We start from the raw sequence: 21678 nt of genomic DNA on the forward strand, positions 1-21678 counted from the left end.
ATAAGTTCGTGAATAATATTATAACACACATTACTTATATTTGTGAGATAAAGACTGCTAAATACTAAAAGGAAACCAGAACGTATTTCTGGTTTCCAAAATGGAAACCAAAATGTATTTCTAAAGCACTTAATGATTTTATTTATTAAGACTTCCGAAATGATTATAGTGATATTATATGCCCAGTCAGCCAAACCTGCGAAGAACAGACATTGGCAAAATCTGTTCGACAAAATATGTGAGCAGAGAGGCCACAGATTGGGTACAAAATCCACCCAGTAAGCACATTGTCAGCAGTATGCCGACAGATTGGCAGCAGATATAAAGCAGAATAATGCAACAGATCCGGTACCATCTGTGTCCGCATTAAGCTTGTGTTCTGCCAGCAGATCCTGCTTATAACATGATCTGACAGCAGATTGGCGGCAGAAACTGAACAGAGCCTAGCGGCAGATTGGCGGCAGAAATAGAGCAGGATCTGCGCAGTGTAGTTGGCAGCAGATTGGCGACAGAAACCGAACAGAGCCTGCCGACATAATCTGGCGCCAGGTTGGCGGCAGAAACCGAACAGGATCTGCAGCTTTTGACACTATTCAAATTTACACGGCTAGGAATATGCGTTTTCGCTCCGCACCGCTAGGTGGTGAACATGTTGAGTTCTTACTCGACGTTAAGATTTAGCCTGACAGTTATATAAGTTAATATACGTATCTCGACATAATAATATTAATTTTTCTAAGAATTTTTGAACTTGCGGCACAGAGGTTCTCATGGACAACGTCCACACACGCCGCAAGCAATCTGAAGGCATTAGATTTTTGCCCATTTAATCAAATTAAGTATTTATTAAAAAAACATTACTTTACAATAGTGGACCAATATAAGAAATTAATTCATACCCCACATAAAAAATTAGATTTATATTGTTAATCAATATTGCTCCAATAAATTTGTACTACTACGGCACTTTCTCGCAGAGCCTGCTCGATTTCTGCTCCCAATCTGCTGCCAACTAGACTGCGCAGATCCTGCTCTATTTCTGCCGCCAATCTGCCGCCAGGTTATGTCGGCAGGCTCTGCTCGGTTTCTGTTGCCAATCTGCTGTCAGATCATGTTAGCAGGATCTGCTGGCAGAACACAATCTTAATGCGGACACAGATGGTACCGGATCTGTTGCATTATTCTGATTGAATCTGCTATCAATCTGTCGACATACTGCTGACAGTTTGCTTACTGGGTGTATATTACGGTTAATCTTATTAATCCAGTTTGTGTGAATGGAAAATCTAATACGCTAGTGGCATCTAATATGCGAGTAGCAGTGAATGTATTAGATACACAATTTTTAATATATATTACTGTAAGATATGGAAAGATAGTAGAGACCGTCAGGTCGCGTAGAGGATCAGAATGAAAACAAGACGATGACAACAGTAGAAGTATTGGCCGTACACGCTAAGACCTAGGCGTGTAGAACCAGGGATCCCAGAGAGTTCGAGTTCAAATCTAAGGCAGTCTCCTAATTATTTTTCGGCCCTTTCAACATCAGAAGTGGGATATAATCCGTTACCTCTCGGAGAGGAGGGATTTGAAAATCAGCTTGCAACTAGGTCCTTCGTGAGGCCTGAATTTGGAGGTTGGGACGGACTCAGAGGAGTGAATCAACATGGAGGTTGGGACAGACTCAGAGGAGTGAACCAACATGGAGGTTGGGAAGGACTCAGTGGAGTGAACCAACATCGGAGACATTCGGGGACGAATGTAATGTCAGGCTGGCCGAGCTGTAAGATATGGAAAGATAGTAGAGACCGTCAGGTCGCGTAGAGGATCAAAATGAAAACAAGATGATGACAACAGTAGGAGTATTGGCCGTACACGCTAAGACCTAGACGTGTAGAGCCAGGGATCCCGGAGAGTTCGAGTTCAAATCTAAGGCAGTCTCCTAATTATTTCTCGGCTCTTTCATTACCAGAATTTCCAGAAGTTTGTAACTGTGACGCCAGGTTCTGTCTATGTTCCTCCATGTATTCATACATTTTTTGCTTCTTTTAGGTAAGAATAGCTCCTCGTATCGCGTCGCCAAATTGCCTTTTCGTGTGTTATTAATTTTTTAACGTGAATAAATTTCCTTTTCTTTCAATTTTTTCCTTTTTCTCCATTTCCCTTATTCGTTTTTTTCTTAATCCTCAAGAGGATGAGTAAGGGTTAAATTGTAGCTCTCATGTATTCAATTGTAATCTCATGTTCAGGAACCAATTTTTTTTATTTAAAACGTTTGTAACATGCCCTCATGTTTAGAAATATAATAATATTTATTCCTGCCCTTGCGGGATACAGGAAGGACTCCCGTTCCTTTTACAAAATACTAAACAAAAAATAAAATAAACATAAAATAATGAATAAAATTTATATGAATTTACTCATAATTAATCCAGCAAGACCAAGTTCTTCTCTATTTATCCACTTCTTCTTCATCCAAAAAATTTTGTTATATAATTTATTATATATCTTTTATATAATTATATCACAATTATGTGTTTTTGGATGAAGATAACTTATTTCGTGTCATGTATGTTTTATAAGAAAAACGATTGTAAATTGTAAATTATTTCCTAAATTTTATTGGGTTGTAATATATATTTGTATGTTAATATATAAAATATACATAAATATTATAATACAATAATATAATATTTATTTGCATTACTCTCTTTTGTACTTTTTGATGTTTTAATTAAAATAGAGAGACACCATATATTCTTTTATATATTGTCCTCTTAGCGACTTTCTGGTATCAACTGTTGGAAGAATGTTTCTTATAAAAGTTACATATTAACGTATATATACTTTTCTGCTTCAAATTTTTTACGTGAATACGTCTTATAACTCGATGGATGCCAATTTGAAAAGTTGAGCGAGACGCGAGACGCGTAACGCGGGACGCGTGACAAAATTTCTTTCATTCAATTTTAATATACAGTCTCATTTTAATTATAATATATAGGGTATCTCTTTGGATTATAATATATAGGAAAATATACACATAGTTGATTGAAACTACTCTCTTTCTTTGAACTCTTTCCATTAACATGACGTATTCACGTTAAAAACTTGCGGCCGTGTCCCGACACAGCCTACCCCACTTTTTTATTAATTATAATTTGTTACATACTTCGCGATCATACTTCGTTACCATATGACATTTGCCATTTGTGCGCCATTACCGCTTGTAACAAACTACCGCCCCGCGCGCCTAGCAACCACGATCGCTAGGCGGTCACATCTCGCCGCGCGCTTACATTTGGCGGTAGGCCGGCTTAATATGATAATTTTTAATAATTAATTACTCGATAATTATTGCGAAAATTGCAAAGTGGTACAGGACTTTTCTTTTCAGTTCACTGTGCTCTACCAGCTCACGAGCGTTGGTCCGCTTCATGCCAGACACCCTGTATATTATATCTACCTAGTAAACCAATAAACCAATAAATAAACCAATGGCACTTCTCGATAAAAAAAAGAAAATTTGACTTTTCGATAAAAAGGTTTATTAGGGCAGCATATCCAAGAAATCTCAAGGATGTAAAATAGTAGTATATTTATTAGATATAGATATAGAAATATAGTTTATATATAGATAGACTAGCATCCCCTGTCACGGCTTCGCCCGCGATATTTGTGTGTAGAACTCAAAATGTACAAAAACTTCATTATAACTTTTTCACCCGTTAGGGGAGAAATTTCGGAAAACCCTCCCTTAGTGAGCACCTACGTGATAGTAGGAATATACCCTTAAAATTTCAAGTCGATAGGTGCAGTGGTTTGGGCTGCACGTTGATGAATCAGCCAGGACATCTTCCTATATATAGATTAATACTCTCCATAAAACTAATATGCGCGTGTACACCCTTTTTTTGTGTACCATCTTTTTAAAGCGCAAGTTTGTAGATGCGCGTTTGATTTTAAATTAAATTTATTAAATAAATTTATTAAATAAATAAAGTTCTTGAGTTCTCCTCGAGATGGCGGTTGCGTCAAATCGCGAATACGAGTTCAGGCTCGTATCGTGTCGATCACAGTCGATGACTCAACAGAACCAAAATGAAACTTCGAACGTTTCTTTGAGGTTAGACGAGAGTGTCGCGATCATTGCATGTGCTAATACGGTTTCCACCACGCATAATTAATTGATCGTGCATGTAGTACAGCCACAGCGCATACCGTCCGCCATCATGAGTAAGATGTATTCGACAGCGAATCTATCTGATAAGGAACTAAAGGAACAAGGGAATCATCTCTTTAGTCTGCACAAATATGAAGACGCAGCAAATTGTTACACAAAGGCGATTGTAAGTGATATCAATTACTATACTATATCGCGCATCACGGAATCGTATATAATTCTGAATTGAGCGCTCTCTCGCATTCTACCCGATTGCTTTACAACAAAATATTTTTTGTTTTGAATCATGAATCATGCCGTGTACCAAAGGTGACAGCTCGATAGTGATCCTAGCGTCCGAAGGTTGAACTAAAATTAAGGAGGGAAATTTAAGATTCCGTACTCGAGAGTTTGCGCGTAAAATAAATCTGCAGTGTTTTCGAACGAAGAAATACTTATTAACGAGAGAAAAATAATCCTTTTTTCTATTTTACAGATAAAGAATCCAGATCAAGCGTTATACTTCACAAATCGGGCATTGTGTCATTTAAAACTGAAACAATGGGAATCCGTGTGCAAAGATTGCAGACGAGCCTTGGACATGGATCCCTGTCTGATGAAAGGGCATTTTTTTTTGGGACTCGCTCTTTTGGAACTAGAGCTCTTCGATGAAGCAGTGAAGCACTTGCAGAGAGGTATATAACGCAAGCTTGCATATTGTCTCTCTGAAATTAGAGTTTAGATTAGAGCTATGAATCAAAATTATATATTGGGTCAGGTAAAAAGTTCAGTTTGATTTTCAATTTCTCAAATCAATTTACATGGAACGCAGGCAACAATGTTGATAATGTCTATATCATAGACGGTGATTCTTGATTGATGAATAATTTGTTTCTACTGAATGCAATGAAGTAAAATTTGACACAAAAATCGAGCCGAACTTCTTGACTGACCCAATACATATGGCACATGCTAAACTTCCAACGAAATGCAGCTGTAGACTTGGCAAAGGAGCAGAAACTGAATTATGGAGATGATATCACCAGTGTATTGCGGCAGGCCCGTAAACGTCGTTTCCAAGTGAGAGAGGAACAAAGAATCGCCCAGGACATTGAATTGCAGACTTACCTGAGTCAGCTGATCATCGACGATGCAAAGCGCAACTTAACAGATTTGCAAGAACAGGAGACGACGAAAGATACCGATGCAGAAGCGAGTTCGGCCGAGTTCACCAGGAGAAAAGAGGAAATTGAGGAAAAGAGAGACACCTGCATATCGCGGCTCAACGATCTCTTTGCCAAAGTCGACGAGAGGAGGAGGGTTCGTTTTTTAGCTTTTGTTTTTTTTCGGAAGTTCAGTTTTCCGAGTTAACATGCTGTAATTCTGATATAATACTAGCGAAAGAATTATTTGCAGAAAAGGGAAGTGCCTGACTACTTATGTGGCAAAATCAGCTTCGAAATTCTGCAGGAACCGGTAATTACGCCGAGTGGAATCACATACGAGCGGAAGGACATCGAGGAACATCTTCAACGAGTTGGCCACTTTGATCCAGTCACACGTGTCCGTCTAACGCAGGATCAGCTAATCCCGAATCTAGCGATGAAGGAAGTGGTCGATACTTTTCTGCAGGAAAACGAATGGGCCTTGCACTACTGATGTTGAGTTTGCATAGATTTACTGCCTTAAGTTAAACCAATAGCACTTCTCGATAAAAAAAAAGAAAATTTGACTTTTCGATAAAAAGGTTTATTAGGGCAGCATATCCAAGAAATCTCAAGGATGTAAAATAGTAGTATATATAAAGAATTAAGTATTTTGTTATCGTTAAATATTTGTGTGAAATATGCTATATATAAAACGTAAAACGTTATTGTTATCAGATATGTAGCGAATAATTAGCGTAAGAATTATACAAATCTATAAAGTATGCGTTAATTTCGTAAATGCTGATAATTAGTTTGCATACGGATTTTCAGTTAATTTTATAACCAATAGTTCTCGATTGCAAAAATTAGTATTTTCAAAAACCGTGTTTTTAACAAGATTAAAAAATCAAAATTTGCGCTAAAATTAAAGTCGAGAATTGATATTGAGAAAATTCAAGAAAAGTTTAAAAGTTTAAGTTCTAGCAGTGACTCGAAGGGTAATATAAAATAATAAGCGCTTATACATATGTAATTTTTGTTTTTCTATAAACAATAAATTATTTATTTTATCACTAATATTATTATCCTTGCTTACTCATTGTCTGCTAAAAAGATATTTTTTATTTCAATATTAGCTTTGTATTAAGGGAGCATATACCTTTCTCCGAGCAAAAACTTGGCATATTTCATGATTTTTTTCTGGCGAAAATATAAAAGTTACGAGAATTAGGTTTTTCATAAATGAAAGTACACATTTTAGCTTACGTTTTCTGTTTTTTTATTTCTTATTTATAATTGGAAGTGTTTCCCGCCCTAGATCCTGCGCGTCATACAGCGGTTTGCGGTACCAGCGAAATCTCTGACCTGGTTCATCTGAAATAAAACAATCGAAGAGTCTTAAAATTTATGATATTTTTTAGTCCCTCTCAGATGCGAATTTTTTAATTTTGATTTTTAACAAAATGGCGGACGTTCAAACTGAAGACATCGATTTTTGGCCGAAATTTTCATTTTGTTTCTCAAAATAAAATAGAAACAATTAAAAAGGTGCAAAAAGCATTCGACTAGGGACTAGAAAATTTTACATGCTTGCGGTAGCTCAAAACCGCTTTCAAATCAGTTGAGCCGTGTTCGAGTCTCGGCTGGTAGCGATTTTGAAAACATGATTTCGAGAAAAACGCTTCTAAAGTTTTACAACAGGTTTACACTATAATAAAATTGATTTATTTTAACTTACATAAAATTATCTATACCATAAAATGGGTCCTCCTTAGCTGAATTATCTTCTTCCAATTGACTTTTGACAAGTCGACGATGAATCTCAGCCTCTCGAGTCGCGTGTTGCGTGCGAATGTCCGCTTGGCAGAATCGACGAGTATCACTTGCAGCTGCGAATTACGCTGCATTTTGCCAGGTTTTATACTCATTGCATTCATTATTTTTAGCAAAGATGTGGCTCCTTCATTTAATAAGCAAACAGCTATATAAGTCGCTGTTTCTACGATGCGAGTACTACTACTGTTTGTAATTTTTGGAGCCATTCTCCAAAAAAATTAAATTATTGTAACTTTCGTTGTTATTTTGTGTAAACCCGCCGAGACAACGATTTAGTAACGTTTCTGTAATATGTACGTTATGCTACATTTGGAATAGATTAAAAAAACAGGTTTTACAGGGGCGTGCCGCTCCACTAAGGCAACCGTATGCTTGTGCATCGCGCAGTAAAAAGCGCTGTATCTTCTATAGTTGTTCGAATTTCAAAAAACCGACTTCAGGATTTCATTCTTAAGACGTTAAACGTTCAAAATATGCAAAAAACAATCGATTTTTTCAACCCGAGAAAGGTATATGCCTTCTTAACTGTTTGACAGTGAAGAGAAATTCAAATCCACTCAAGGTATTTATTTTAACATTCAACTGACAACAATATATTCATGTATGTATATATATATATATATGTATGTATATATATATGTACAATTTTACGTATACGCAATATTATTGTATATATTGTATCGCAATCATCGCAATCATACCTAATAATAATTATTCTTACCGTCCGCCGTCGGTGTATCATTTTGTGTTATTGCATAAGCTACATCGATAATATGTGATTAAGAAAAGTCCAATAAGATAGATCACCCTCTTTGTTGTAGCAATTACAACTTCAGCAGTCATAATAATGAATTGCTGCTTAATCTTTCTCTTTTTGATAGATAATTTAGGTTCACCCCTTTAATGAGTAAATTGCATTCGAAATTGTCGATTAGGTTTTAAAACAGTAAACTTTAGTGATGATAAATGGAAGATTTAACTCGATGTTAGTCACAAGAAGATACAATATTTAAGGCAGTTAAAAAAAATCATTAATTCAATCCAAATTTTTAAAAACGCATTTAACTTCCAAGAGAGAGCTTTTCGTAAAGAGAGACCGCGAACGAGTAAGTCATATACATATATATGACATAAAAAAACTAGTATACGTTGTAACAAATGATATGACATCAAGATATGGTTTGTCCTCATTAATTAACTGATGACGTTCTTCGTCATTACTTAATTGATGATTTCTATTGTCACTGTTTAATTAATTAGTTAGCTTAACGATTGCTATAATGCAGTTACGCGTTTCTGCTTATTTTTATTAATAACTAACTCGAAAAAAAACAAAATTCTACTTATTGTCCGCGTTTAACATTTGTACGTTTTAGGCAAATATCCCAAAATCGATTAATCAACTCTCTGCACTAGAATATCTTATTTCAACACGAAACTATAAATTCCTATTAATTATCTGTGCATCCAGTAGACATACATATATATACATTGCTAGACGTTGCTGCAGAAAATTCAATCTAGTTAGAGGCATGATAACATCCTTTTCTTATATATAAATTATAAAATAATGTAATCAATGTTTGATTGTACATGATGGAAAGTTATTCAGAGTGCAAAGAGTCAAGTTTAAAATATCACTGGAAGATATATCAGGCCATCTGAGTATTGTCACGAAGAATTGAGAACAAGAAGTTCCATGAAATGCACTTTGAATGTTTAAACTCGACCCGCGGATTCCGGTTCTTCAATCAAGATAATGCATTTACCTTAATATATTTTTCGTATCAGATCAAATTTAAACGTGCGCAACAAGATTAAAATGAAAATAATAATTGACCTACATGGAACTAATCGATTGATCTACGCCCAGATGATGATAACTATCTTCGTCCGAAAAAGCCAGTTCCATCGGTCGAATCGATCATCTTCCAGGCTTCCTCAATTGCGCATCGCATACTGCGCAATGTGTCAATATATTATTGTCAAGCATGATTAGCCCAATTATTGATTATTGTCATCGATTTTATCTTTATGCTAAATTCATTATTGTCGCGTTATCGATCCACGTAATCGTGGATATTCCTGGATTCTTAGATCTCTGGATCCTTGTATTTGCGGAAACTTATTATCTTAAATTCTTTGTTAGATCCGTGAATCCGTCTATCCTTGCGTGTTCTTAGAAAACCTGGATGTTTTATCTCCTTATCCGGCGTTCTTAGATTCATAAGTACTTGTATCGTTAAGTCTTTAGATCCATTGATTCTCAAAGTATCGAATCTCCAAGCACCCATAGATCTAAGGATTCAAATACTCTGATCCAAGGCTACCTATCTAAAACAACGTTTCGGGTTTTACCAACCCAAGTCCACTGGACGGCTCCTACCGCTAAATCTTATTAAATCTGACGTTAATCGCAAATTGCTAAAGAGTAAATGTTTCATCGTTAACTCGTGTAACGGGTAATTTCTCCCGTGAGAGAGATTACCTTTTCCCTTCACGCGACGCGCGATTGTATTTATTGAAAACTCTGTCTGTGCTTTGTGTGTGCGTGCGTGCGCGCGCGCGCGCGCGCGTGTGTGTGTGTGGGTGGGTGCGTGTGTGTGCGTGTGTGTGTATGCGAATGGTAGCCTAATATTTATCATTATTCGTGAAGCTTCGATAGCCATTTCGCAATAGTTAACGTCACTCGAAAAATTCGAATAAAATTATATAACAATTGTTATATGAGGCGAGGATACATTCTCGATATTTTTCTTTATCAGTTCATTAACAAATGCTTCGAATCTTCGAATATAGAAAACATGCGGATAGTAGAGAAAAAAACTTAAATCTGACAGTTAAAAATTATTACGTTTATAGTTTAAAAAACATAAAATGAATCCATTTCATGAATGTATCTCCGTCTTCTCACCATGAAGAAATAACTAACTTCTAATGCCGAAGCTTTTACGTTAATTGACACAATAGACAAGATCCTACCGCAGATGCGTTGACTACAATTCGACCAGATTCACCAAAACAGATATCAGCCACTTTTGTTTAAGCAGCAGCAGCAGCAGTCAAAGATGGGTTGTCACAGAATGAAGTGAAGCATTTCTCGAAGCAAAATCATCCATGGAAACGCGCGTCGCGATTGAGATCAATCCTAGGTAAGGTCTTCGTCCTCGTCATCGCTAGGACCACCTGTAGGACAGCACAAACCTTCGGAACCATCGCTCCTAATGCAAAACAGTAATGTCTCAGCCGCTGTTACTTCATGCGGCACGATTCCATGGAACTCCTTGAGATCAGCTGCAGGGAACCAAGCCTTTTCGTTGTCATCAATGATGAGAATTCCAAAGTACCTGGAGAGAATCGAATTGAAAATTCATGTACAATCATATAACACACTATAGAAATTATTATTTCTATAAAATGATACAAATTACAAATGATTATAAGATAATGCCAACCTGCAAATGGCGACCGCAGGTATCCACAGAACGGAAGTGAGAATGAGAATAGCGATGAGAACTAGTGCCCAAACGGGCCACTCATGTTTCTCCGTAATGCCTTTACTCGCTATCCAGGCCGGATAACCACTCCCTTCAAAAAATATCTCAACAAAAGACGCGATCAGGATACTTAACATTGCCAGTGGACTGAGGTATTTCCAACATATCAACCAGTAAAGGCCAGGTCGATTGCCAGTCATCAATTCGATGTCGTCAGCGAATCTGAAGATATCGCAAGACATAGATACGTGTACCTTCGATCTAAAGTCTTGCAATATTTTCTGTACTTACCTTTTTAAACCATAGACATAGGACACTCCTACACATTCGAAGAACGCGATTATGAGCAACGGAAAGTTTCCGCTGAAGTTGTCAAACAACACGAAGATGTAACTGCCAGCTCCATGTGCGAAGGCCATAGAGATTATGCAACATACCAAACAAATCGCACCTGCATGCAAAATGCGTGTTTACTCTCACTCGCAGTTATTCTTTTCGGGAAAGTAGTTGTTTTAACGCTCTTTATTTACCTGTTAAAATTTCCTTCCTTAAATTAGGAAACAGCTTCATGTCGACGATACTGGTGACAACACCTTCCAAGGTACCGAACTGGGAGTCAATTCCCAACGTGAATAACATCAGGAAGAACAATATTGACCAGAATTGGGCACCGGGAAACTGATTGATAGCTTCAGTGAATATGATAAACGCTAAACCTGTGCCCGATGCTGACTGCAATCATCATTATCATTATTTGCAAGAATGTTGTATGCAGACATTCGATAAACGTATTCTCATGCTTACATTATCCAATTCCTTTTCCAGGTCACACTCGGGCAGTTCTGGCATTATTAAGTTGCTCCACGTTCCATTGCTCGTGATGTTTAGCAGCGTACCAGTACTTGGGATTTCCTCGGGTATTTTATCGGATTGGCCAAATATATTTATTAGAGTGCTATTTCTTTCCGACAAGCATTGTTCGTAAACCATCGTGGCTTTGAACCCTGTGCGAGCGGAATTGAGCAGACTTGAAAATAGGAAACTTTCGAAGAAAAAAATTATAATTATTTTATTATTATAAAACTTATTTATTATGAAAATTATACCTATAATCGAAAAAACGACAATCCCTGCGAACATAGATGTGAAGCAATTTGTCAGACTGACCATGATGGCGTCCCGATAACAGTTGTTGTTTACTGGATTGTACGAAGAGAATGCTATCAGACCACCGAAAGCCAAACCTAGAGAAAAGAAAATTTGCGTTCCAGCCTCTAACCACACCACCGGGTCGGTTAACGTCCACCACTGAAGCGTAAAAGCAAACAATTAATCAATTATTATTTGAGTTGTCTATTACATAAGTAATACAGGCAAATGAAGAGAAGGAAGTGAAAACACACCTTCGGCATGAAGAGATGCCGCAGACCATCCGACATTCCTTTCAACGTTACGCCCCGAAAGAAGAAAATTATTAAGACGATGTATGGAAATGTAGCAGTCACATACACGACCTGAAGAAAGCAGTGTTATTATTTGACGAAACACAGAATAACTTTTAATTTTCGCGATAAAAAGAAGCATGCCTTGCCCGAGGATGCGATACCCTTGATCATGCACATATAAACGAGGATCCACGCGATGATCAACGCCAGGGCGATCTTCCAATTAAACACTTCAGGTGTATTAATATCTTTAGATATCATCAAGGTAGTCCGGTACCAGAAATATTGCGTTGGGCTGCTAACCTGCGGACCAATCCTCATGTTATGCACGGTGACGAGATTTAATGCGTGCGTAAGAAAATAGCTTTTTACATCAACATAAACTTCAACGTTACCAGACATTCGGGTTCGGGAGCGTAAGATCCATTCTGGAAGTACTTGTTGGGACACTCCGCCCAAGGTAGCTGCGACTGGAAACTCTAATAAACAAACAAACAAACTCAGATAATTGTGAGTAGCATGACACAAAGAATAGAATAAGATATGGATGGTGGTAATTCTTACCTGAACAAAATAAAATAGGCACCAGGCAATAATGGTGTTGTAGTAAAGAGCCACGTTAAAGGACACTACGGCGCTGCTGACTCCGATGCCGGCCATATACGGAGATACCTTTAGAGGAAGAGAAAACCCATCGTTATAAATAATTATCTCAGTCTAATCATAAGATATATAAATTCTATCTCTTTACTACTCACCTGGTTCCACACTCCAATGGCGCCTTTTCTCAATCTCTGGCCGATTGCCAATTCCAGATAAAATATGGGTATACCCTCGATAGCCAGCATCACAAAGTAAGGGATTAGAAAAGCACCTGCGAATATCGAAAATCATATTTGCAATTACACATACAATTGCGCGAAAAGAATTATAAGCAATTTGAATAAAGAGGACTCGCACCTCCACCATTCTTTTGAGCCAAATAGGGAAAGCGCCATACGTTTCCAAGACCCACCGCGTATCCTACAGTCGCCAGGAGGAAAGTGAGCTTACTATCCCAATTTTCACGTTCGTCTTCGCCCGCTTCCGGCCGGAAAATCGCCTTGCCATCGTTATTAACAATGACGGGACCATTTCCCGTTTTGCTCTACGGACAGAAATCAATCCAGATTCACGAGATACCTCGCAAGAAAGCATCAGACAATTAGATACCTTATTAGGACTGCTGTCTTCAAAGGCCGCGTTAGTGGCCCCGTAATTGGCAGTGGCGATGTTCTTTCGATTATCCACCACTAATCTACCACGCATCTCTTTCATTTCAAGCTTATCGATGCTCTTCTGGGGCTTGAGATCGCGGGAGCTTTGCCGACGAACGAGATGAGCCGTGTTCGCCATATCTTCTCTCTTTTCGTTTTAATCCGTCTCAAGTCCAGTCTTTTTGATCAAACGAAAAAGCCTAGAAGCTCCATCCTAGGAAAAATATCGAAAATTACAATACAAGAACAATTAAATATAAAAATAAAGAGTTTTAAATAAATTGATCAACAAATTGCACAACAAATATTTCATAATTCATAAATTTTTATCTAAGAGTAAAAGATAGATATAAAAAATAAAAATGATATATATTTATATGCATAATGTTTTTATATGTGTATATTATAAAATAAATATAAAGAAAAATAAATATATCTTTTAATATAATTAAGATAAAATATTTATATTTAAAAAATGTGTGCATGATATCAATATATCATGTGTGATTATTGCAACATTTGCTCGCACGAATTTAGCTTGCTATTAGGGTGTTTAATTTTATTCTTAATCGCTCAAAAATTATGTCCATACGTGCATACAACATCCTCAATAAGTTCAACCTACATTAATGTATATATCTTGTCACATAGATATCGACCACAATCAGACGCACGCAAATGCATCCTACACACGTGTCTTCTTCACGCAAAACTTACGTACGTATCCTCTATGTATACATATAGAAAATTGATTAAAAATTGGAAATTGATTTTTGCCTGGACACAAATATGCGTTCTCGCGCACGGACGTAAATTTTATTAAACATTTTGCGCACATTCATGCGAAAGAGGGAAATTCGTACTTTACTCATGTAATATCGAATATGAAATATCCTGCGTATATAATACATGTATATATATTTAAAAAACTCTCATTTTGATCGGACAAATATATACGCCCTCACACGCGAATCGTTACTTCATTCGGACATACGTATTCGCGATTGACACGGAAACCCCGAACCCCTACGTACATCCCCATTTGCGATAGCTTGTTTCGAATATACATTTATTCGTGCATAATAAGCTTATCGCGAAAGAAGGACGTCCGCGAGATTTTGGTCGTTCATGTTTCTATCGTGAGCGAAGACCAAGGAGGCAAAGATCCTTACCGACCTGCCGGGACTAAAAGAGGAAACGCGCGAGGACCTTGTCCACGGTCGAGGAGCGGTTCGCCACTGATGGCACCTCGGTGTGCGCTAGTGATAGTAACTTTTGAAATCACGGTATCCAAGAGAATCAATAGCTAGCGCCGGCGCCGCGACGCTCTCTTTCGTCCACGGTCCTCTCACCGCGCGCAATCACTTTTCCCTCCGAGAGGAAGGTACAGAAAAGCAGATGTGAGCGGAGGACAAATCATGATTTATCAGTCATTCTGATTGTGATCTGTTATTTAATATAAAACCCGTAAAATTCTAAAGTGTATAGAGATAATGAAAAAAATAATCACATACATCATTGTAGATCAATCGCACAGGCAATAAAAAAAGTTTAAATAACGAATTATCACGATATATATTTTAAATAACTGTCAGATTAATATAAAAAATTGAATTATATCCTAATTACTTATAATTACTTTTAATTATTCATAAGGTACGGAAATTAATTCGGTGCTTTCACCTTCAATTAATCATAACTCTGCTTTAAATTCAAATATCTTCCCACCGTTTAGTGGGTTCTAAAGTGCCAATCTTAAGGTTTAAAATGCACTATATATATATTGGCGAAGCTAACAATAATCTCACAAAATTAAAAAATAGTGTCGAACACGATGGCGTCCAACAAGCATATCATACTTCATTACATTCAGATACTTCATTTTTACTTTTCGATCTAAAAACAATGCTGCCAAGACTGCAAATATTAGTTACTCAGCTTTGGGAAAAGGTGCTGCAACGCATAAAACCTGTAAAAAGTGATATCAAAAGTTTCGGAGTAGTGATTTCTATCCTACCGATGAAGAAGGTCCCGATGTGCCGAAAAAATTGGAAGATGAACAATTGTTAAATAAAAATCCCGCTCAAAATCAAGATAAGCTTAAAACTAGAAGTAACTCGCAAATCAATTTTCGTTTCGCTCAAATAAGCTGGAAAAGATTCAATAAGTAGACCGATGGATTCCGCATAAGCTCATTGTCAGTTTGAAAACCAAATAAAGGAAGCAATACGGCAATATCCTTGTTAAAGCATGCTTTACACGGCGCTGCTTTTATTCGCTTGGTACAAGTTTTTTCAGCGAATTCGCTGGTAAAAACTTCTTCTAAATGCTCGATTTTTAGTCGCTAATTTTGAAATCGCGGCGTCTAGTAGAACATGTTCAACTTTAACGCTCTCGGCAAGCGAATTTATTTTTGACGCTTATTGCTGGTTTTTATTGTCAACTTCTCGCTCTCCCAAAGCGAATTTCTGGCTGACAAAGTCGCTAGTATTAAATCATTTACACGTTGCTGGTAAACAGTGTAAAGTCGCCAGCGTTTTGGCGAGAATTTTGTAGGGATAACCAGTCTCAAGAGCTGGCCATCTCACGCATGCGCAGTATACCGATCTATTCGCTATTCGCGCGCTGATTCATTCGCTAGTATCTTCACATGGAGCTTTTCTTGATACTAAATTGCTGAAGTCGCTTCTGGAGAGCGTTAAGATTGGACATGTTCAACTTTTGCAGCGACTAAAAATCGAACGTCTAGAAGAAGTTTTTATCAGCGAATTTGCTGAAGAAGCTTGCTCCAAGCGAATAAAAGCAGCGCCGTGTAAATCACTCTTGAATCACTCAAAGAATCAGAGCGCGAAAAGTGAATATATCAGCATACTGCATGTGCACGAGATGGCTAGATGACAATGTTTGACAATGTTGCCATGACTCTTAAAACTGGCGACTGCACACTATTTACTAGTAACCTGTAAATGATGTAACGCTAGCGACTTTATCAGCCAGAAATTCGCTCTGAAAGAACGAGAAGCTAGCGATAAAAGAAGCCAGTAATAATTAAGCGTCAAAAGTAGCTCTGTTTAAATCAGCCTTAATAAGATACAATTAAAGGCTGCGTTCCGTTATTTACTGCCACGTACACGTGACATAAACTATAGATTTTCAGTACTGGCAGTGAATAACGGAACACAGCCAAAGTGAAGGCTTTTTGGAGAAAATTATTATTGACGATGAAAAGTATATTTAAAAGTAGATTTTGTACGGCAATCCTGAAAGAAAAAAATCGTCAGTTGACTGTAGTCAACCATCGACACCGATCGCAAAATCAAATATTCACGCAAAAAGTTTTATTATCTATTTGGTGGAATATGAAGCGGTCATATATTATAACTTGCTGCAACTTGGTCAAACAATTAATGTTGAGTATTACCAACAACTCGTTTGTTGAGTAACGAAATAAAGGAAAACAGATCATTTATTGGCCATGCCAACGTGGCAAGTCAGCAGGTTGCCGAGACTAGAAATATTATTTGCTCAGCTTTTTTCAATTGGAAAGCAAACAAAATGCAATATCTAATATATATGCTTGTTAAACGCTATCATATTTACTGTTTTGTAAAGTTGTCAGTTTCGCTAAGCTATATAGCGTATTTTCAGCCTTAAGGTTGACACTTCAAACCTGAATTTCCGCACTTAATATTAATTATACATTACTAGCAGCTCCCGTCATGGCTTCGCCCGCGATATTTATGTGGAGAATTAAATAAAAACACATTTTACTCCTTCTCACCCGCTAGGGGTAGAATTTCGGAAAACCCTCCCTTAGTGAGCATCTACGTGATAGTAGGAATATACCCTTAAAATTTCAAGTCGATAGATGTAGTGGTTCGGGCTGCACGTTGATGAGTCAATGAGTGAGTGAGTGGTATTTGGCTTATATACATATAGAATTATTACTATACATGTCCAATAAAAAATATATAATATATTTTTTATAAAAATATATTATAAAAATAATCTCAATTCAAACAACGACTTATAATTATAAAGAGATATATCTTCATCAATTTTTATTAGTTATGTTTCTCTGCAATTGTCTCCGATGTCTTCTTGTATCTTTGCCTTTCTGACGAAGAGTCTCTTTAGCTAAGAACTGCGTAAAAGCGAGTATTCCTGAAACACATACGATCCTTAATTATCAAACATTTGAAAATCAAAAAGCGCGATATTATATTGAATCACAATTTTATTTTCATTTTTATTTGCTTACTTTTTAATCACATACTATATATATTTGTTGTAACTTCGTTCAATGTGCATAAAGAAATAATTAAATAAATTTTACGTACTATTCGTATTCTTCCTCCCGCGTTTGTCTTCTTTGAAAGAAGAAATTAAATTGTCAATGGTGTCTTTTGCTTTATAATCAAGCAAATTCATAGAATCCTTGATTTGAAGATACCTAAACACAAACAATATATTTTATTGTAGTGATAGATTATAAAGTTTATTAGATACAGGATGTCTCACATAAGGTGAAAAACCTTTCGCCCACAGATAGATCTCGTTAAATTGAATTAAAAAGTCCTCTACCACTTTGCAAACAATCACGTAAAATTTTGAGATATTAATAAAAGAAGATTAGCGAAACAGTACGCGCGATGCGATGAGACGAGGCGCGACTTTTAGACGCGTTGCTAGGGACGTGTAGCAACAGACGCTCGCGACCGGTATTGATATAGGTAATAAGGTGGAGTCTGATTGCGAATGGAACAGCATGTTTACAGCATAGAGAGGATATGTTGGCATCGCCCGTCAAAAGACGCGCCTACAAGACTCGTCTCACCGCATTGCGCGTACTGATTCGCTAATCTTCTTTTATTAATATCTCAAAATTTTACGTGGTTATTTGCAAAGTGAAACGAGACTTTTTAATTCAATTTGACGAGATATACCTGTGGGCAAACGGTTTTTCGCCTTATGTGAGACACTCTGTACATATAAATTATCAATAAATCGCTACATAAAAACAACAGATAATACATCTTATGATAAAACTGGAAACTCTCCACGGCCCAAATTAGAAGCATATTGAGCCTTGGTCGATGAGGCGTTCCGTTAATTAATTCTTGCGTCGCTTCATCCTTTAAGGATATTTTGCTCCTGGCATTCTCCAAGTTGTCCAGGTAATTCTTCAAGTTCTAAAATCATAAATTTAGTTCTCAAAGTCTTCTCATTTTGAATTTCGGTTTTAAAAGCCATTATATATAAATACAAAAACACCTGATTGGCGTCATTAAATTGGGTCAGGATATTCAAGAGCAGCCTGACTTCATCCTCCATACGCATGAGAATATTGAATATAAATCTTTCCAACATCTCTTTATGCATAGCATTCTCTGTACTCTCCGTACTTGGGCTAAAAAATAATCATACCATGTAATATATCTCCCATTTAACTTACGATAGGATAGTCCTTATAATGCAACGTTGCTTACTCACTTCGTAATAATACTTCGGAACTGTTCAGCCTGATTAGCCAGAGCCATAAGTGGTATTTCGGCGTTTTTTGATAATTCTTGCCATTTATGATTGAGCTTCTCCAACCGCGCGAAGTACTGAACGAGACACGCGTGAAGTTTTTCCGCCATTGGTAAACACCATCCCACGTTGACTGACGTTGACTAAAACTGAACTAGATTGAAGACTCCATACAGCGATACAGCATTCCCAACTCGTAAGACAAACCCCACCACGCGGTACTTGCGTGCGCATTCAAAAGCAACAAGTCACATGACTATTTACCGCGTGCTAGGCTACTGAACTAGGCTCCTAAAATTAATCACTTCATTTTACCTTTTAATTCGTTTTTCGCTTTTATCTGTTTTGACAAACTATTTAAAAAATCTATAAATATTTAGAACACATAGAAACACACTCCAACAACAGATTGCAATTAATTATATTAATATTCGGCAGAAATAAAATTATAAGCACATAAAAAGAATTTTAGAAACTAAACCATTTCAACAATTAGATGATTTAAACTGTAGTTCATCGATTTGAGCCTTTAGGAAATAAAGACGATCATGAAAACTTTAAACAATATATTTGTTATGTCCAGCGGATTTCCTTTCTTTTAGAAGAACTCTGCATTCTATAAAAAAAACTTTTTTTTACTAAGTCAACTAAACTAAAACTAAGAGTTGACTAAAATTCCTTGACAAATGCCAACACAGTCTACCTTTCGTTTAATTCCAAATTAATGCTAAGAAATGCATATTATAAATAAATAAATGTATATAATATATAGTAACAGATTGACTCTACCACGAATGTTTAAAAAGGGCAATAGAGTAACAATAGACCAGATTGATAATAAAATTTCCCGATTTATTATTCAACTATTACTCAATTTACATTCACATGTGGATTATCATTTTTTTGAGGGTACCTTTTATCCACTTTCTCGCCTTGCCCTTATATTTTCTTTATTTAATTATCTTCTTTCTTAAATATTTCGGATACTTGCTGCTTTTACGAACGAGCTTAAAGTCTATGTACGATATGAGTATATTATAAATACATATGTGAAACACATACATATTATTATTAAATATATTATTGGTACAAAAAGAACATCCCAAGCAACAGACGTACTTATAATATACTTATTCAAATATTATGTGTGTAAAAGTTGTGAAAAACTCTTTCTCTCTCTCTTTTTCTACAATCAATGCTATTTTCCAACGACGTACATATACATCATACGCAGCAAAAACATTAAGGTAAAAACAAGAACAAATACATTGTTGAAAAAATTACATGTTACATTGACAGCATTTATTCGCTTCCACAGCTTCTGAGACCAGTTTCAAGAAGCAATACTTCTAATAATGTTGTTAAACGATCAGATATTGAAGGTTGATGTGTCCATGCTGCGAGATGAAATATATCCATAGATTCTGTATGATGGTGCGCAACATTTTCTAGTACTTTACGTTTTATCTTAGCTTCCTCACAATATGCTTCATATATAGTTTCTGCTGTTTCCCCTAAACATATTGAAACACAGAGTTATAATTATAAAGCTATAATTAAATTTTGTTAAATAATTAAATCATATAGTGGTTATGTGTGTGATTAGATACAAATAAAATATTTTTTACCAAATGTACTTGTGGACACATTCATAAACAATTTAGTTGGAGTTTCCTGTAAGGCAGTTATAGTTTTCAACTGATGCTTAATTTCATCTAACTTTTTAACAATATCATCCTGTAAAATAGAGTTACTTTTGATTTTGTATACTATAAATTCATGTATTTCTAAAAACTTTGAAAATTAGTTAAACTAAAGTTGTTTGGTATTTATTAAAACTAGCTCTATGAGGGACACATTAGATAATATTTATATTCTATGAAAAATTAAAAAATATACTTACTAGATTATTACAAATATTTTCTAACTTGTCACATAAATCTTGTAAATTTTCAGAATAACCTTTGTCTTGTTTTTCATGTATAATAAGTTTTAGATAATCAATTCCCTGAAGATTAAGACCATTCCATTGTTGTATATTTGCATGGATATCTGCAGTCAAATCACGTACGTGACGAGCAATTCCTGTTATATTTTTTCCTTGTGATAACTTAGATGGAGACAATTCTGTAATAAGTGATTTGTAATAAATAAAAATAATAATAATACATCTTCTCATTGTTAATTAATTCTTTGTGTGTGTGCTTGGTGTGTGTTAATGTTAATTTTTAAATTTATATATTCATATAATAATAATAAGTTACAATACTTGATAAATTCTCAAAAAATTTTGTATTTGCATCTTGTATTATTCTACTTTTTCACACATATAATTATATATAATATTCATGTGCAAATTAAATCTTACTTATAGGAGAATACATTTTGTCAATCCCATGTACATAAAACAAATCGGACATACATAAAACTGTTTTCTAGAGATTCTAGCAAGTAAAATTGGGAACTTTCCAGCAGAAAACATAAAACGAGGTTATAATGCGGCGCAATATTAACACAAGTGTTTTTCACATGGACATAGAAATACAGGAACAGAGCATATCATTGCGGGGAGGAAGCCACTGCGGGACGGTGCAACGAGGTAAAGTGTGCCTAAATTTGATTGGCTGTAGTTTGCGCATGCGCATTAGTACATATATAAAAATTATTCATATATTTCGTTGCAAACACTTTATATTCTGACAACCAACAAAATAATAATAGTAAAATAGCATTTATAATATTTACAGTGTTTATAGTGTTAGTGAAGTGTTATTAAATTTTGTAAAATGGTGTTGTGTGTGT

At 36.0% G+C, this 21678-nt stretch overlaps 4 protein-coding genes across 4 annotated transcripts; 1 reads left to right on the plus strand and 3 right to left on the minus strand.

Moving 5' to 3' along the window:
- The first annotated feature begins 4062 nt into the window (after window positions 1-4062).
- LOC105287794 (E3 ubiquitin-protein ligase CHIP) lies at window positions 4063-7871 on the plus strand. The gene is made up of 4 exons (XM_011353568.3): window positions 4063-4349; window positions 4659-4857; window positions 5157-5482; window positions 5579-7871. The coding sequence occupies exons 1-4, from the start codon at window positions 4233-4235 to the stop codon at window positions 5819-5821; spliced, it is 885 nt and encodes a 294-aa protein (XP_011351870.2). The 5' UTR covers window positions 4063-4232; the 3' UTR covers window positions 5822-7871.
- Window positions 7872-9776: 1905 nt separating this feature from the next.
- LOC105287795 (sodium-dependent neutral amino acid transporter B(0)AT3) lies at window positions 9777-14615 on the minus strand. Its single transcript, XM_011353569.3, has 14 exons — window positions 14517-14615; window positions 13301-13558; window positions 13049-13235; window positions 12847-12962; window positions 12653-12760; window positions 12484-12567; window positions 12230-12391; window positions 12047-12157; window positions 11750-11951; window positions 11448-11647; window positions 11174-11375; window positions 10935-11094; window positions 10602-10865; window positions 9777-10493 (listed from the first exon to the last, which is right to left on the minus strand). Exons 2-14 carry the CDS (start codon window positions 13481-13483, stop codon window positions 10295-10297), a joined length of 2178 nt encoding a protein of 725 aa, XP_011351871.1. The 5' UTR covers window positions 13484-13558; window positions 14517-14615; the 3' UTR covers window positions 9777-10294.
- Window positions 14616-17377: 2762 nt separating this feature from the next.
- Window positions 17378-18986, minus strand: LOC105287798. The gene is made up of 5 exons (XM_011353571.3): window positions 18838-18986; window positions 18619-18754; window positions 18379-18536; window positions 17685-17797; window positions 17378-17508 (listed from the first exon to the last, which is right to left on the minus strand). The coding sequence occupies exons 1-5, from the start codon at window positions 18984-18986 to the stop codon at window positions 17399-17401; spliced, it is 666 nt and encodes a 221-aa protein (XP_011351873.1). The 3' UTR covers window positions 17378-17398.
- Window positions 18987-19707: 721 nt separating this feature from the next.
- Window positions 19708-21444, minus strand: LOC105287799 (cyclin-dependent kinase 2-interacting protein). Its single transcript, XM_026971798.1, has 4 exons — window positions 21245-21444; window positions 20780-21003; window positions 20505-20613; window positions 19708-20390 (listed from the first exon to the last, which is right to left on the minus strand). Exons 1-4 carry the CDS (start codon window positions 21294-21296, stop codon window positions 20179-20181), a joined length of 597 nt encoding a protein of 198 aa, XP_026827599.1. The 5' UTR covers window positions 21297-21444; the 3' UTR covers window positions 19708-20178.
- Window positions 21445-21678: the final 234 nt, after the last annotated feature.

The sequence above is a fragment of the Ooceraea biroi genome, chromosome 8 (genome assembly GCF_003672135.1).
Source record: "Ooceraea biroi isolate clonal line C1 chromosome 8, Obir_v5.4, whole genome shotgun sequence".
Lineage (NCBI taxonomy): Eukaryota > Metazoa > Arthropoda > Insecta > Hymenoptera > Formicidae > Ooceraea > Ooceraea biroi.

What these genes read in the sequence shown, in the direction of transcription:
- LOC105287795 (XM_011353569.3), bottom strand. Translation starts at nt 13,483, where the DNA reads ATGGCGAACACGGCTCATCTCGTTCGTCGGCAAAGCTCCCGCGATCTC. An exon ending in CTCCCGAACCCGAATGTCTG is followed by an intron (nt 12,392 to 12,483) that starts GTAACGTTGAAG and finishes ATTGGTCCGCAG; the next exon opens with GTTAGCAGCCCAACGCAATA. An exon ending in TGTCGTTTTTTCGATTATAG is followed by an intron (nt 11,648 to 11,749) that starts GTATAATTTTCA and finishes CCGCTCGCACAG; the next exon opens with GGTTCAAAGCCACGATGGTT.
- LOC105287799 (XM_026971798.1), bottom strand. Translation starts at nt 21,296, where the DNA reads ATGTCCGATTTGTTTTATGTACATGGGATTGACAAAATGTATTCTCCT. An exon ending in CAAAATGTATTCTCCTATAA is followed by an intron (nt 21,004 to 21,244) that starts GTAAGATTTAAT and finishes CACTTATTACAG; the next exon opens with AATTGTCTCCATCTAAGTTA. An exon ending in AAAATATTTGTAATAATCTA is followed by an intron (nt 20,614 to 20,779) that starts GTAAGTATATTT and finishes TCTATTTTACAG; the next exon opens with GATGATATTGTTAAAAAGTT.
- LOC105287794 (XM_011353568.3), top strand. Translation starts at nt 4,233, where the DNA reads ATGAGTAAGATGTATTCGACAGCGAATCTATCTGATAAGGAACTAAAG. An exon ending in ATTGTTACACAAAGGCGATT is followed by an intron (nt 4,350 to 4,658) that starts GTAAGTGATATC and finishes TCTATTTTACAG; the next exon opens with ATAAAGAATCCAGATCAAGC. An exon ending in AAGTCGACGAGAGGAGGAGG is followed by an intron (nt 5,483 to 5,578) that starts GTTCGTTTTTTA and finishes AATTATTTGCAG; the next exon opens with AAAAGGGAAGTGCCTGACTA.
- LOC105287798 (XM_011353571.3), bottom strand. Translation starts at nt 18,986, where the DNA reads ATGGCGGAAAAACTTCACGCGTGTCTCGTTCAGTACTTCGCGCGGTTG. An exon ending in AATTTAATGACGCCAATCAG is followed by an intron (nt 18,537 to 18,618) that starts GTGTTTTTGTAT and finishes TTATGATTTTAG; the next exon opens with AACTTGAAGAATTACCTGGA. An exon ending in CGGGAGGAAGAATACGAATA is followed by an intron (nt 17,509 to 17,684) that starts GTACGTAAAATT and finishes TATGTGTTTCAG; the next exon opens with GAATACTCGCTTTTACGCAG.